We start from the raw sequence: 13964 nt of genomic DNA, 5'->3' as shown, positions 1-13964 counted from the left end.
TCGAGGCGGTCTCTCAACCTTTATAGATTAACGTAGGAACTAGATTTGTGTTTTATTCTTCATACATAGGAAATTTTACATGATACTTTCATTAAGTAAGACCAGTAAGACCGCCAACTAAGTGGTATCAGTACCAACGCTTTATTTTTTAGTGAATAAAAGACAACTTTTAATGTTGCTATGACAATAATTCAATAATTTTAGATGTGAGACCTTTGACCTTCCAGATATTACTTTTCGTAAGGGTCCTATACAAAAATCGTGTGAAAATTTAACTGCAAATTGTCGCAATTCAAACCGAAAGTATATAGATAAAGCCCTTTTGATATTTCGATAATGGATGCTTGACTCCCAAAATATCATGACCGAGTCAAAATAGCTTTTTATTGAAGAAAAAAAATGTTTTTGCGGAGAAACACAATCATGCCCCCTCGACACACCCCCCCCCCCCCCGCCCCCCCCAAAAAAAAAGATAAATTGTAGGTGCATGTAGGGTTACATAAAACAAATGGGTGTATCCAAAATCAGCTCCAGGTCTGCAGATATTACAAACAAAAAATCTGTCGGACAAGGATAGGACCAAGCAAGAGAATTAAAGTTTGGTCAACCGGAAAGAAAAGCATACTCGATCTGTAGGTCATCATATATGCACTAATGTATCAAAAAATCAGCTCCAGATCAGCAAGCATGACAAAAGAGTCCGGACAAGTACAATGTCCATGATTATTTTTTTGTAATTCCGTAAAATGTCGGTCGATCTGACCTTCAGGTATTACAAATTAAAAGTTGGTACAAGTACCATCACCATGAAAGGAGTAGACCCGGTAAGGCCCCTTGTTGGCCCCAAAATATAGCATTTTTACAAATATGTATTAAAAATGTAAACCTTAGCTGTTAATTGGAAAGAAGAATACTTTTGTTACATAAACATGGGCTGTTATTGACAATACACTACACATGAATCAGGTACTAGCATCATTAATGCATGCAAAATTACTGAAATCTTCACAATTTTAGCATTTGTGCTAATTTTTAGACGGTTTTTGTCTAAAATGGAAGTGGCCGCCCTTGTGTTCAGTTTTAATATTTCAATATATGTTGTATTTGATGATAATACATAACATATATAAAGGTTGAGACTGAACACGAATACGGCCACTTACATATTTGACAAAAACCATCTGAAAAGTGACGTTTAATAGCATATTTGATAGATTTTTCATATCTAAGCTTGAATTTGAGCGTCTTTAATGACCAAATCAGTTCTAATCTTTTACATAAACTAATTGAATCGACTGAAGTAGACACTTAAGTGTTTAAAAAATGTCAAAAATCTTTCATCAGATGTATTCTAATTTTAGGCCAAAATTAGCCCTTACCGGACCTTATAAAATTCCACGGGACGTAATTCTGCTACAAGTCGATCAACCGAAATGAAACGAAACGATATGTAAGGCATCAAAACCTTTCATAGTCTTGTACACTAACGTACAAAAATCAGTGCCAAATCTTCAGGTATAACGGTAAGGCATCAAAACCTTTCATAGTATTGTGCACTAACGTACAAAAATCAGTGCCAAATCTTCAGGTATAACGGTAAGGCATCAAAACCTTTCATAGTCTTGTGCACTAACGTACAAAAATCAGTGCCAAATCTTCAGGTATAACGGTAAGGCATCAAAACCTTTCATAGTCTTGTGCACTAACGTACAAAAATCAGTGCCAAATCTTCAGGTATAACGGGGAAAAGTTCGGACAACTTTTTTAATTTTTGGAGATAGTAAGGACGAACATGGTTAACACTATAAGCCCCTCTAACTAGTGGGCATAAAAATCATATAGTGTTTGATCTGTATTTAAATTGAAAATTGAGACATCTTGAATAATAGTAAATTTATAACATGAAGAATCAAATTAAATGAATTCAAATTTTATTGAATGATAAACAAATTAAATTATCTCAAGACGAAAATGCGAACATTACAACCTTATATTAATGAAATGAGTATACAGTTTCTTCTGCGTTACTTGCAGTGACCTACTTTTAGCCTTTACATACTAGTACTGGTACATGTGAATGATGAATGACATAGTCACTGACACTTCCCAAAATTGTACGGCGGATTTTCCCCAAACCACGTGATCCCGTTATAATCATGGTGGCATTTTCCTCTTTTGCGATGTGTATAAGAAGTTCACCAGGTTTCCCTTGACCAGTCCTAAATTTTCCATCAATCTGAAAAAAAATTAGTCTTCTGATTTAAATTGAAGCAACCACTTAAACAAAATTTGAATTGGGCCATATTTGATTATAGTCCCAATTAAAATGGGTCTTGATAGGTAGTCCAAAAATGTAAACTATTTTAGGAATACACGCCTTATTCCATTTCTGGATAAATCAAATCAAATCAAATCATTTTATTGGTGTAAAATCCAAATATTGGGTTGTTACCAAGGCAATATTTACAAACATACAATATAAATTTAAGCAACATTCATATTATATAAGTATCTCGTATATTTAGATATTTTGGAGGAGGTGATACTTTTGCAAATTTGAAAGTAAAAGTACAATATTCTTAATGCTATTGTTATAAAATATCATAACATAACAAATATATATGAAAAAAAGAAAATAATCACACATTTGTATTACATAATTAGTTTTTCTTGTCAGCTAGGCTATTTCTTAGTACATATAAATCATTAACTCCTTGAAATAGCCTTTTTTTTTATGTCATACTCATTAAATGGAAACATAAATGTAAATTTTTCCTCATCAGACACTTTGTTGAAAGATGGAACTATACTCTCTACTTCCTGAAAAAGTTTTTGCCTACGTTTTTCTAAAATTTGACATTTTAAAGCAAAATGTTATTCATCTTCAACCCCATTTTTACAGAGGGTTGATATATCTAAAATGCATTGACTATTGTGTTACAGTTCGTCTTTACAAATCATAGAAGTGCATAAGTGAACCACAGAGTAAGAACTCGAAAAGCGGTGGTTCGAATGTTTTGACCACCACAATATTGGTATTTTGCAATAGAAATAATAGTGAGGAACAGCATATTTTCTGCATGGATCATCAGAGGGACAAATTTCGAGAACTCTGGAACAACATATTATAAATAAACAAACGCCAACAAGACAATAGGACAGCAACTCAACGAGACAACACACCAAATCTAGCTATGAAACAGATTACAAAAGTAACACTAGACACCAAAAGATCTTAATTATAAATTGGGATTATCTTTCTTTCCTCATAATTGTGTGCGAGTTTGACGTCAAATATTGTACTTTGGAATGAAACGAAAAAGATACACGTTTTTCTTGTATTTTAATAGCTCATTGTAAAGGATCTCCAAATCATCGTTTATATCAAGTTTGAAAAATAATTTCTGTACATACTTTTAAATATATATACATAGGTTTGGTTAATTTCAGGTGTGATGATTGAAAAATGTAAAAAAAAAATACAACAGCGACAGACGCCATGCAAATGGTGGCAATAGTTCTCATAAGCATCTTTGAAATAAATAGAACTTTTTTGTTCAAAACCATTCACTCTATCTCATTTAAAGCAATCTGAAAACTATTGTCATGCTTAAAAATATATGCATCATTATGGCCAATTGTATATAATATATACTCACTAAGACCAAAGGACGCGAACGGGAACATGGTGGTACTTACATTTTTCCCTTTTGCTTTGGCTCTGTATTTATCTTCGATAGTTTTAACTGCTTTTTCCAGTTCCTCTAACAACTGTTTCACAACACCTGGACCTAATTCAAGATATTAAGAAAATGTGTCAGATGAATCTTTCTTTCTCCAAAATGATGCGTTTCGGCAGAAAAATAAGGTACATGTAATATATGTCATTGGTTCAAAGACCGTCAGCAGTGAATTATGGATAGAGAAATGTTTGTAGAAGAAAGAGGGATGGACATATTCTAAGGTGCCTATATTTTACAGAATTGTAGCATATACTACATGTACTAGAGGAATATCTCTCAAAGGGTTATATGTCAGTGCTTTGGGATGAACAGTACTAGTTTACTTTAGTTTGTTTATGAGTTATTAATTTTCTTGTTATTCGTGTAATTTCGAATGAAGTTTCGGGAAATATTTATGGGTTTGTCCGTCTAGATTGATTACCTAATCACCAATATCCTTCTTTTAAATCTTGTCACCTCATCTTCTTGTTCGAACCTTATCCCAAGGACTACCTTTTCAAAACTTGTATTAAGAATTCTTCAATCATTTGTTGATGCAGTTTTCACCGTTCTGGTGATTAGTTTGGGATAGTATACGACGGGCGGGTGGTCGACTCACGCTGTCTCTAAGCAATAACTTGAGACCGTTCAACAAGTGCTTTTCAAATTTTACTCGGATGATATGTTGTTACTGATGACAAAATGGAGGTCAGGTTCGATTTTGATGATTTTCGCTTTTGTAGGTCTTGAGTTATGAACCTATAATGATTGCGAAATTGCACTTTATGTCGTTTCCGTGCAATAACTTGAGAACTATTCAAACAATGCTTTTCAAATTCAAATGACAAAATTGAGGTCATGTTCGATATCAACAATTTTCACTTTTGCAGCTCAGGACTGCGGCGATTAGAAAACTGGCGTTTTGCAGTTCCGGAGTTTAATCTTTGTACCAGGTCTGGGTATTTTTCCTAATCATGTACAGTACTGTACTAGGTTTAAAATTTCATATAAGATTTCAAATTAACGGACAAAAAATTGATTAAAATATTTCTCCGGCGTGTCAAAAAAGTGCAAATTTTAGATCGAGTGATCGACACCGTAAGATGTTAGACTTGGTCATATGCTTGAGCCAGCGATTATCAGCAAATCTGGTAATTGTCAAAGGGAATCTTGTGACATTAATTTAACTATAAATATACTTACTTGCCATAGTGAAGTCATATGTTTCAGGGCAATGCACTAAAATAACCTCATCATCTGGTTTTCTGATATTGTCAGCATACCCTAAAAACGAAATTCATATATGTAACACCAAAAAAAACAAAAAGCTAAAAAAACATATACTACCAAATCCTCGACTGACACCGTAAAGACAAATTAATACTATCAACTACATGCATTGTCCTCTTAGAAATAACTCCATTCCACATACGTGTAACCGGTTAGTTTTCAGAAAAGAATAATCAAGGATTTTGCAAAGCGCATGATACGATCGCTGCACTTATTTTAACATGTTGACAAGAGTGAGTGTGGACCAAGTAATGTAGTGTCAGAAAGCAGTCCCTTACGTCTTGAAAAATATAGTAAAAACATCATTGTTTGGTAAAAATGTCCAGCAGAATGGGTAAAGACGCAAAATATAGGTAAAATAAACAACAAAAGAGAGGCGAATGATATCAAAGGGATATTTAAACTCATTAGTCGAAAATAAACTGACAATTCCATGACAAAAAAACAAAAACGACGAAAAGACAAACAACAATATGCAAAACACAACATAGAAAACTAAAGATTGAGCAACAAAAACCCCACCAAATACTAGTGTGATCTCATGTGCTCTGGAAGGGTAAGCAGATCCTGCTCCTCTAGTGTGAACAACTCTTCTATACAGATGAGTCTGTTAATTTTGGGGGAGCTAAAAAGTTGGTAGATCTTGGCATTTTTCTCATTTTTAGATTTTCTCCATCAATTATGGTTTTCAAACTATTCCATTTTTTTTTTGCATTTCACCCTATGTTGTGTTTAAAGAAATTTCACGTCTTTGAATTTGTCCGTCTCTGACAACTATTAAAATATGACCCGATACCTGATGCTATACATGTTCGAAGATCTTCATTTATTAAAACGAACAGGGAAGTGTACAGTAAACAGTGTTTTCTCATATATGTTCAAACTGAAGATTCTTTATTTGCAAGACAAAAAAAATCTGACATACATATACAGATATAAGGGTTAATGTAAAGTTTCATCTTGGTTTTAAAGGACTTATTTTCTCTACTGACTTTTCACATACCTATTATTTATTACCGTTTCTAAGGCAGAACGTGTGTGTTATATGAAAGATCTGGCAATGCAAATCTGTGTTAATTCAGCTGGGCAGCTTACTTCATATAACGTGGATCTCTCTCTATATCTCTTTGTTATTTAACACAATGCACAATTCTATCATGATAAAATACCGCTTTAACGTAATATTATATTTGGATTTACAACAAAATCCATTTTTTGAAGTTACAGCTCACTCCATTTAATCGTTTTCTAAATTGGATTTAAAATTTTTGTCGATTATAAACTCTTCAGTATCAATATAGATTTGTCCTTATTGAAGAAAGAAAAACATGTTGGCAATTACAATGGATGACATGACGTAAAAATGTTAACAACAGAATAATTTGGCTAAGGCTTGAAATGTCATAAAGCAATTCAGATTTTGACGTGTATTTGATGGTGTATGAAAATGTTATTAGCCAATAGTCAATGAACTCTGATTTCCTAACATGACTTGAATGTGCGGATGTCGTGAATAAAAGTTTATCAACACATATTTTATTTTATTGCTTCTACGTGATTGAATAAAATTACATGTATTTAAACTGTAAATTCAATATTAATGTTCGCCGTAATGTTTCGCAAGTTCGTTTCTCAAGGAAACCCATTAAAAAGTTGGAAAAATACAAAAACCAGCAAAACCATTTTTAAATAACAATCGCACAAAAATTTGAAAACTATCAACCATGCAAAAACAAAAACCAATATATCATGAGATTTGAACAGGAAACCATCGAAGAAATGTAAAAATTGCAACATTAATTATTATGAATTTAATAAATATCAAAACACAGTTTCAAGATGAATCAAAAGTTGCAAAATAAAACATGAAAAGAAACCACTCTCGAGAAAACAGATCGGGAGAGAGACACGTATTATACGTAAATAAATAAAAATAGATTGATGGCGATTTAGTTACGTTAATGCTTTTTTAGAACTCTTTGGTTTTTTTAATTAAATTTTAATTTGTATATTGTGTGTTGTTGTTGAAATGTTTTTGAACATATTTCATATTTTTCATTATTCATTCATATCTTTCACTATATAATTCCTATATTGACTAGTTGCAAACTTGGCGTGAGTAAAGTATAAATAAGAACAATAATGCTTACAGACGTTAGTGAGATTGCTACACCGTAGCAAAATATCCCACGCTCATGTGAACTGTGAATATGCTGCGATAGGCCGAGGATAGTCTAACCCCAGCAGAAAATGTCAAATCAAAATGACGCCGGTAAAGTATGACCAACTAAACAAGATGACAAACTGAATCTACAAGATTTTGGGCAAACAGTCTTAAGAGGAATTGCGTTCAAAAAGAGACAATGTGTTACAATAATAATTTGTTTATCAAAGACCAATGATTCACCAATAACTCACTTCACAAGATGTTATTGTGTTACAATAATATAGAAGAAATGCTCAAAGTCCCATACACACGCAAAGAATTGTCAAATCAAATTGACATTAGTATGGTTAACTTCACATGAAGACAAACAATTCTACAAATTTTGAAAACTTTCTGCCAAACGGTCTCAGAGGAATTCCGTTTATAAAGTGTGATTGCGCAACAATAGTAAAATAAAATGATTAAAGTCCCATAACTGCCGCAAAATTTTAAAATCAAAATGAGGGTAAAGTACGGTCAACTACACAATAATCATTGTTGATAGCTTGGACAGAGCCAGCATGTGGGAAATAATGAGAACATACGGCATACCTGACAAAATAATTAACATGATCAAATTATTTTACAACAACTATAGATGCTGTGTCCTACACAATGAAACCCAATCCACCCTTCTTTTCCTCATTGTCATCGACTGGTGCATGAGAAGAACACTTGGCAATAGAACAACTGGAATAAGATAGTCGATGAACACAATCTTAGAAGACCTAGATTTTGAAGACGACATATGCCTATTATCAACAAATCAACAAACATGCAGAACAAAACATCAAGACTATACATGAGACTGTTTTATCTGTAGGTTTAAAGATAAATACACAAAAGACAAAGATAATAAGGCTAAATGACAAAACTAGAAAACAACCAATAACACTTAAAGGAGAAAACATAGAAGAAGTGGAAAATTTTACCTGTCTTGGTACTTATATCAGCCAGGACAACGGAACTAGCAAAGATATAATGGCAAGGATCAGCAAAGCCAATATCCAGGTCCACAAAAATCGAAACCTATAATAGCAATGTGAAATCAGTTTTGCTATATGGTGCAGAGTCATGGAGGGTTATAAAAGTTTACTTCAACAAACTGTCATCATTCCATAATACGTGTCTTCGTAAAATTTGCAAGATTTTCTGGCCAAAAACCATAAGTAATAAAGACCTATACAACCTAGCCTTACAAATAGACATCAGAGCAGAAATTAAAGAAAGGCGATGGAAATGGATTGGCCATGTTCTAAGAAAAGACAAACATGACATAACAAAGATAGCTGTTCGATGGACACCTGCAGAGGGGAAAAGAAAGAGAGGGAGACCGAAAGAAACATGGCGACGCACAATAGAGAGTGAACTGAGAATCATGGGAATGACATGCGGAGAGGCAGAAAGAAAGGCACAAGACAGGCAACAGTGGCGGGCGTTGGTAGTGACCTCATGTGGAAGTACGCACGAAGAGGATTAATTAGTAAGTAAGTAAGTAAGTAAGTATATATAACTTTTCTTACAAAAATTCTCAAATAAGTTGCGTTCACAAGGTGTTATTCTGTTACAATATTACTGTAATTTGACTATAAATTTTGCACTCCACCTATTGCTAAAATTCTGACCTAATCTTAATAAAAGAATGTATAGAAATTCTTGTAAACATTTACATAATATCAATGAAGTGGAATTAAAGTCTAATAGGATTGTAAGTCTGCTTTATTTAATCACGTCCTTGCACTTTCACGACTTGACTGTGATTTTCTACAGCAGTTTGTTAAAATTTCTGACCAGTTCGACAGTTTGGTTTGAATAAACAAATTGCAATTTGGTCAGAATTTTGAATAAACTGCAATAGGTGGAGAGCAAACTTAGTCAAGTCACAGTAAAAATGGTCGAAGTCCAGTTTTTCCTACTAAACTTGTCAAATCATAATGACAGTACAACTTAAAGTCAATTAAACATGATAATCAACAACTTCCTACCAAGTATGAAAGCTATGTGGCAAACGGCCAAAGCAGAGCTGCGACCAAAGGTGTCCTTGTGGTACGATAGTCTAAAAAAACTGTCAAAGTTTCACTACTCCTGCAAACAATGTCTCATTAAAATGACAGTATAGTATGGTCATGAGGATATGAAGACAAATAATCCTACCAAGTATGAAAGTTTTAGGTCAACCAGTACGGTCATTGGCCATTTTGTAGTTTCAGAAGAGTCGATGCCAATTATCAAGAAAAGATCGTGTTCATTTTTTTTCTGTAGTGACTGTACTGTAGGGATTCGATTGTGTAAAACAACTTTTTCCCCAAAAAACCAGTAAATTAAAAAGTACATATATTTAAGAAAATTTGAAATATTGTGTAATACTTTGTAATGTGATTTTCTCAAAAAAGCAAACACCAATCAATCAATCAGCAAAGTCCGGCTACCATCTCAAACTGATGACTGACTTAACGATTACAAGCAACGATTATCTTAATTTTGAAATATTAATTTTTGTTATTGTATAAAATAACAATATTTCCTTCCATCCCAAAAGTGATGTGGTAGATTTTCATCAATTAAAACATCACCACTCCCATCTACTTTTGTTGTATTTACTACCTTTGATAATAATTTGTTTATGCGCATATATACATGTATCAGAAATTAATTCAGTCGTTTGCTTGTACTGGTGTTATACATGCAGATAACTGTTGAAAAATATTATGAAGTATTTCCTTGCTACATATGCATATCCTTTTATTATCTTGTAACTGTTGATGTCCTATGCCTTCTCGTTTATTATGTTTACGAATGCTCCTTTTCATAAATATGGTAAAACAAAACTGAGGGTGTTTATTTTACTTCCATCACATGTCAATAAAATGTATGTCGAATTATCACTATTAAAACAATTATCTAGATCTGGCATGTTGCCTGGTTGTGTTCGTGCTGGGATTATAACTCCCAGTAAAAAATAACGTGTATAATCTTGTATATAACTTCTTCTTTCGGGAATTGAAACATAAAGATTTGGGAAACAAACCTTCTTTAAAAAGATTTCGTATTACAAATAATATTTTTAATAAGAAATATTTTTAAAGAATGTGTGTCTCTCATTTTCTTTCTTGGTCCATTTCAGTTTAGCGCAATGGCGTAAAGTACCAAACAATGTTTATATGAAAAACCAATATTAATATAAATAAGATGGTGTGGTATGATTGCCAATGATACCCTACCCAACAGAGTCCAAATAACGTGGATTTTAGCAATTATAGTTCACCGTATGGCCCTCAACAATGAACAAAACCAATACCATATACTGTAGTCATATATAAAAAGCCACGACATGACAAAATGTAAAACAATTCCAACGAACAAATCAACGGCGTGACTTATTACAAAACAATAAACGAAAAACAAATATAACTGACAGCATCCAACGATGACCATTGAATTACAGGCTCCTGACTTGGGACAGGCACATAAACAATGTGGAGGGTTTAAAAATGTTGGTCAATGGTGTAACAGTTCAATATACATGTAAGAACACTCTAAAAATGCAAAACTCTGCTTCTCTCATCAGTCAGATCGACACAAAGCACACACCAAAAAAAAAACCCAACCAATTAATATAAAACCCAAAGACCCTTCCCCCATTTTTTTTCCAAATGTGGATCGTTCACTTCCATTATGTCTGGCTAAACTACTGATGTAATAGTTTGACGTTCTTATGAATTTTCGTTATAAAATAAGACCACAAATGACATACACAACACTTAGTATGGATATGATGGAACACTGTAGAAAATCGGTTATTATAAACAATAAAACTATAAACTGTTATTGATCCAAATCACAGGACTAATGCAGAACAATCAAATAATCATGACAACTGAAGAAAATAATACAGATTCGCACACATTTTCATATCTCAAAACCTCTCATTTAACATTCAGCCCGTATTTATATAGGGATCAGATTACATGTATCGTATTAGTCCGTGGCAAGCAGGTTAGTCATATGGCTAGTCATACTATCAAAGTAACTGATTTTCGACTGTTTAAAATGTCGCACATGTCGTACTTCATTTTTGAGGGGGGTTGCTCATTTAACAAATTCCGATTTTTTACCCGCTTCCCTCTTTTTTCATTTTCCCACATCCCCACTTTTTTACCCCTATCTCTCACATCCCACTTTTTTAAAGCCATATATCTCACATCCCACTTTTTTACCCCCTATATCACATCCCACTTTTTTAAAGCCCTATATCCCACACCCCCAAAGCGTGTCATCCCCCTCATTATTTGTAACCCATAATCCATTTTCTACATAAGGAAATGCCTGTACCAAGTCAGGAATATGACAGTTGTTTTCCATTCGTTTGATGTGTTTGAGCTTTTGATTTTGCCATTTGATAAGGGACTTTCCGTTTAGGATTTTCCTTGGAGTTCGATATTTTTGTTATTTTACCTTTTTTTTTTTTTATTTTATTGTTGTTTTTTTTTTTTAAATATTCTGTATTTTTTTAACTTATTTAATGTGTTCTTGCTCTTCCTCTTACCAATACGATATTACAATATCAAAATGATAATAGATCTAGGGTCAACATTTTATAAACTAGTGTTATTGTAACATCGTATGGATAAGAGCAAGAACACATTAAATAAGTGAAAATAAGTGAAAAATTAAAACAAGAAACAAAAAAAAAAAAAAATAAAAAAAAAAAACCCAAGCGCCTGTGCCAGAATCAGATCCATTATCTTGAGTGATAACAACAGGAGCCAGATATTTTTCGGCCTGTACGAAATATAGTCCCAAGACTGAGGTGGCTACAGGATTTTGGACAACATAGTGATCTAAAATTCATTGGCATGTATTGATAAAATTTCAAACTCGTGTGTTGTAACAGATTGCCACGATAGTAACCATGGAAGATGGCTTTCATTACGACGTTTTATATGGCTTTTTGATAAAAAAAAATTTGAAAATCAAAAATAGCCTTTCTAGACGTCATAATTATTTGGACTAGCTTTCCACGTGATGTTGCTGAATTATTTATTTTAAACAAGTTTAAAACATGTCAACATACTTACAATCAAAAGATTTTTCTGCAAACTCACTGTTATCAATTCCGATCACAATTATCCGTTTGTTGTTTGAAGCCATGATCTTGGTCAGTTGCTGATGCTGGAATGTATCGGGAAATGAACGACACTATTTATAGCACTTTAAAAACATTCATCAAGACAGCAATGAAGGTCATAAGATGTTGATAATTATAATCAATGAACTGTTAAACAAATCTATTAGATAAACTCCTTATTCAAAGGTTGTACTTCAATCTAATACGTTAATTTGTTGAGTAACTGATAAAAACCTAGATTAAAACACTTGCATAACTTTGAATGATTCTACGGCATGTACGATATTATCAATATTTACCACGTATTTCCTATTATTTAGACAAAACATGTGCTATGTAGTAAATGAATGAATGACATTTAATCACAAATCCACCCAAATGCATTACCGAACTAATATTTTATTTATATCATAGAAACACAAATAAGTTCATGACCTCGCTAATCGATGGTAGTATGACCTAGTATCAGGGGCGGATCCAGCCATTTTTAAAAGGGGGTTCCCAACCCAGGATAAAAAGGGGGGGGGTTCCAACTATATGTCCCCAGTCAAATGCATTGATCGTCAAAAAAAAGGGGGTTCCAACCCCCAGACCCCCCTCTGGATCCGCCACTGAGTATGATCAGTATTTTGATTCATTTGATGTTGAAAATGCTTGTCACAATTTTAAATATATATATCTTCACTGCTTTATATAAACAATTTTAAAAAGTAAAATTATATATAGCGTTAAGAGCTCATAAATATACATTGCTGAAGCAAAGAAAATATCAAAAGTCAAACAACCTAAAGTTAAGCAACGCTAATTCCCAACCAAAAATTAGGTACTCCGGAAGGGTAAGGAGTTTCTGTTCTCTTTGTGACATGTGGAACCTGTAGTAAAAATTGACGAAGAGTCGAATTCGATGACAACTTGGTATAACTAATAATTTTGTCTTAGACAACCATGTCTGTTATTCTTTCCTGTTGGTTGTTGTTGTAGATGCTTCTCTTCCTCGGTTTCACCTTCGCATTGGTGTGTTAGTCAAATAAACTTAAAATTATGGTGATGGATGAATAATATTTCCGGAAATGACGTTAAAGAAAAATACAAATATTCATTGATAAATCTGAGTTCATTAGTTTGAAAACAGTCATATCTTTATTTACTAGTTTTTCGCTAAAGCCGCAAAAAAAAATGGTAAAAATCATTGAAAGTCAATTTCCTATAACTTCGGGAGTGGACAAGCGATTTCTGCCGTCCGACGTATTTGTAGATCTTGGCTACATGATTGATTTTGTTGGTTTAGCTTTATTATTTATCTTTATTGCAGATTTCAAGATTATAGTCCAAAACACGAAAAAATTGTAAAAAGCTTCACTTAATGGGAAAAACTACTGACGATTTTGACCATGTTGATTTATTTGTAGATCTTGTCTTGTTGATGATAAAGTTCATTGTTAATGTTCTTTCCATCAATTGCCGCATTGCAGTTTTCAAGGTTATAGACCCCAAAAATATAATTGCTAAAATGGGCATTTCATGGGCAACAACTTCGATAATGTCTTATATTGTAAAGATATAAAGGTGAATAGATTTCGTTTTTTCATTGGCGTTGTCAGTTTATTTTCGACTTATG

General features: G+C 33.1%; 1 protein-coding gene across 1 annotated transcript; it reads right to left on the bottom strand.

Annotated features, from left to right (window-relative positions):
* Positions 1-1914: 1914 nt before the first annotated feature.
* LOC127705939 (universal stress protein Slr1101-like) lies at positions 1915-12644 on the bottom strand. The gene is made up of 4 exons (XM_052210345.1): positions 12297-12644; positions 4926-5006; positions 3700-3791; positions 1915-2236 (listed from the first exon to the last, which is right to left on the bottom strand). The coding sequence occupies exons 1-4, from the start codon at positions 12367-12369 to the stop codon at positions 2045-2047; spliced, it is 438 nt and encodes a 145-aa protein (XP_052066305.1). The 5' UTR covers positions 12370-12644; the 3' UTR covers positions 1915-2044.
* Positions 12645-13964: the final 1320 nt, after the last annotated feature.

This window comes from Mytilus californianus, unplaced genomic scaffold (assembly GCF_021869535.1).
Source record: "Mytilus californianus isolate M0D057914Y unplaced genomic scaffold, xbMytCali1.0.p SCAF_1, whole genome shotgun sequence".
NCBI classification, from domain to species: domain Eukaryota; kingdom Metazoa; phylum Mollusca; class Bivalvia; order Mytilida; family Mytilidae; genus Mytilus; species Mytilus californianus.
This window is presented reverse-complemented; position numbering and strand designations above follow the sequence as displayed.

What these genes read in the sequence shown, in the direction of transcription:
- LOC127705939 (XM_052210345.1), bottom strand. Translation starts at nt 12,369, where the DNA reads ATGGCTTCAAACAACAAACGGATAATTGTGATCGGAATTGATAACAGT. An exon ending in TGCAGAAAAATCTTTTGATT is followed by an intron (nt 5,007 to 12,296) that starts GTAAGTATGTTG and finishes TTTCGTTTTTAG; the next exon opens with GGTATGCTGACAATATCAGA. An exon ending in CCAAAGCAAAAGGGAAAAAT is followed by an intron (nt 2,237 to 3,699) that starts GTAAGTACCACC and finishes ATTTTTTTTCAG; the next exon opens with ATTGATGGAAAATTTAGGAC.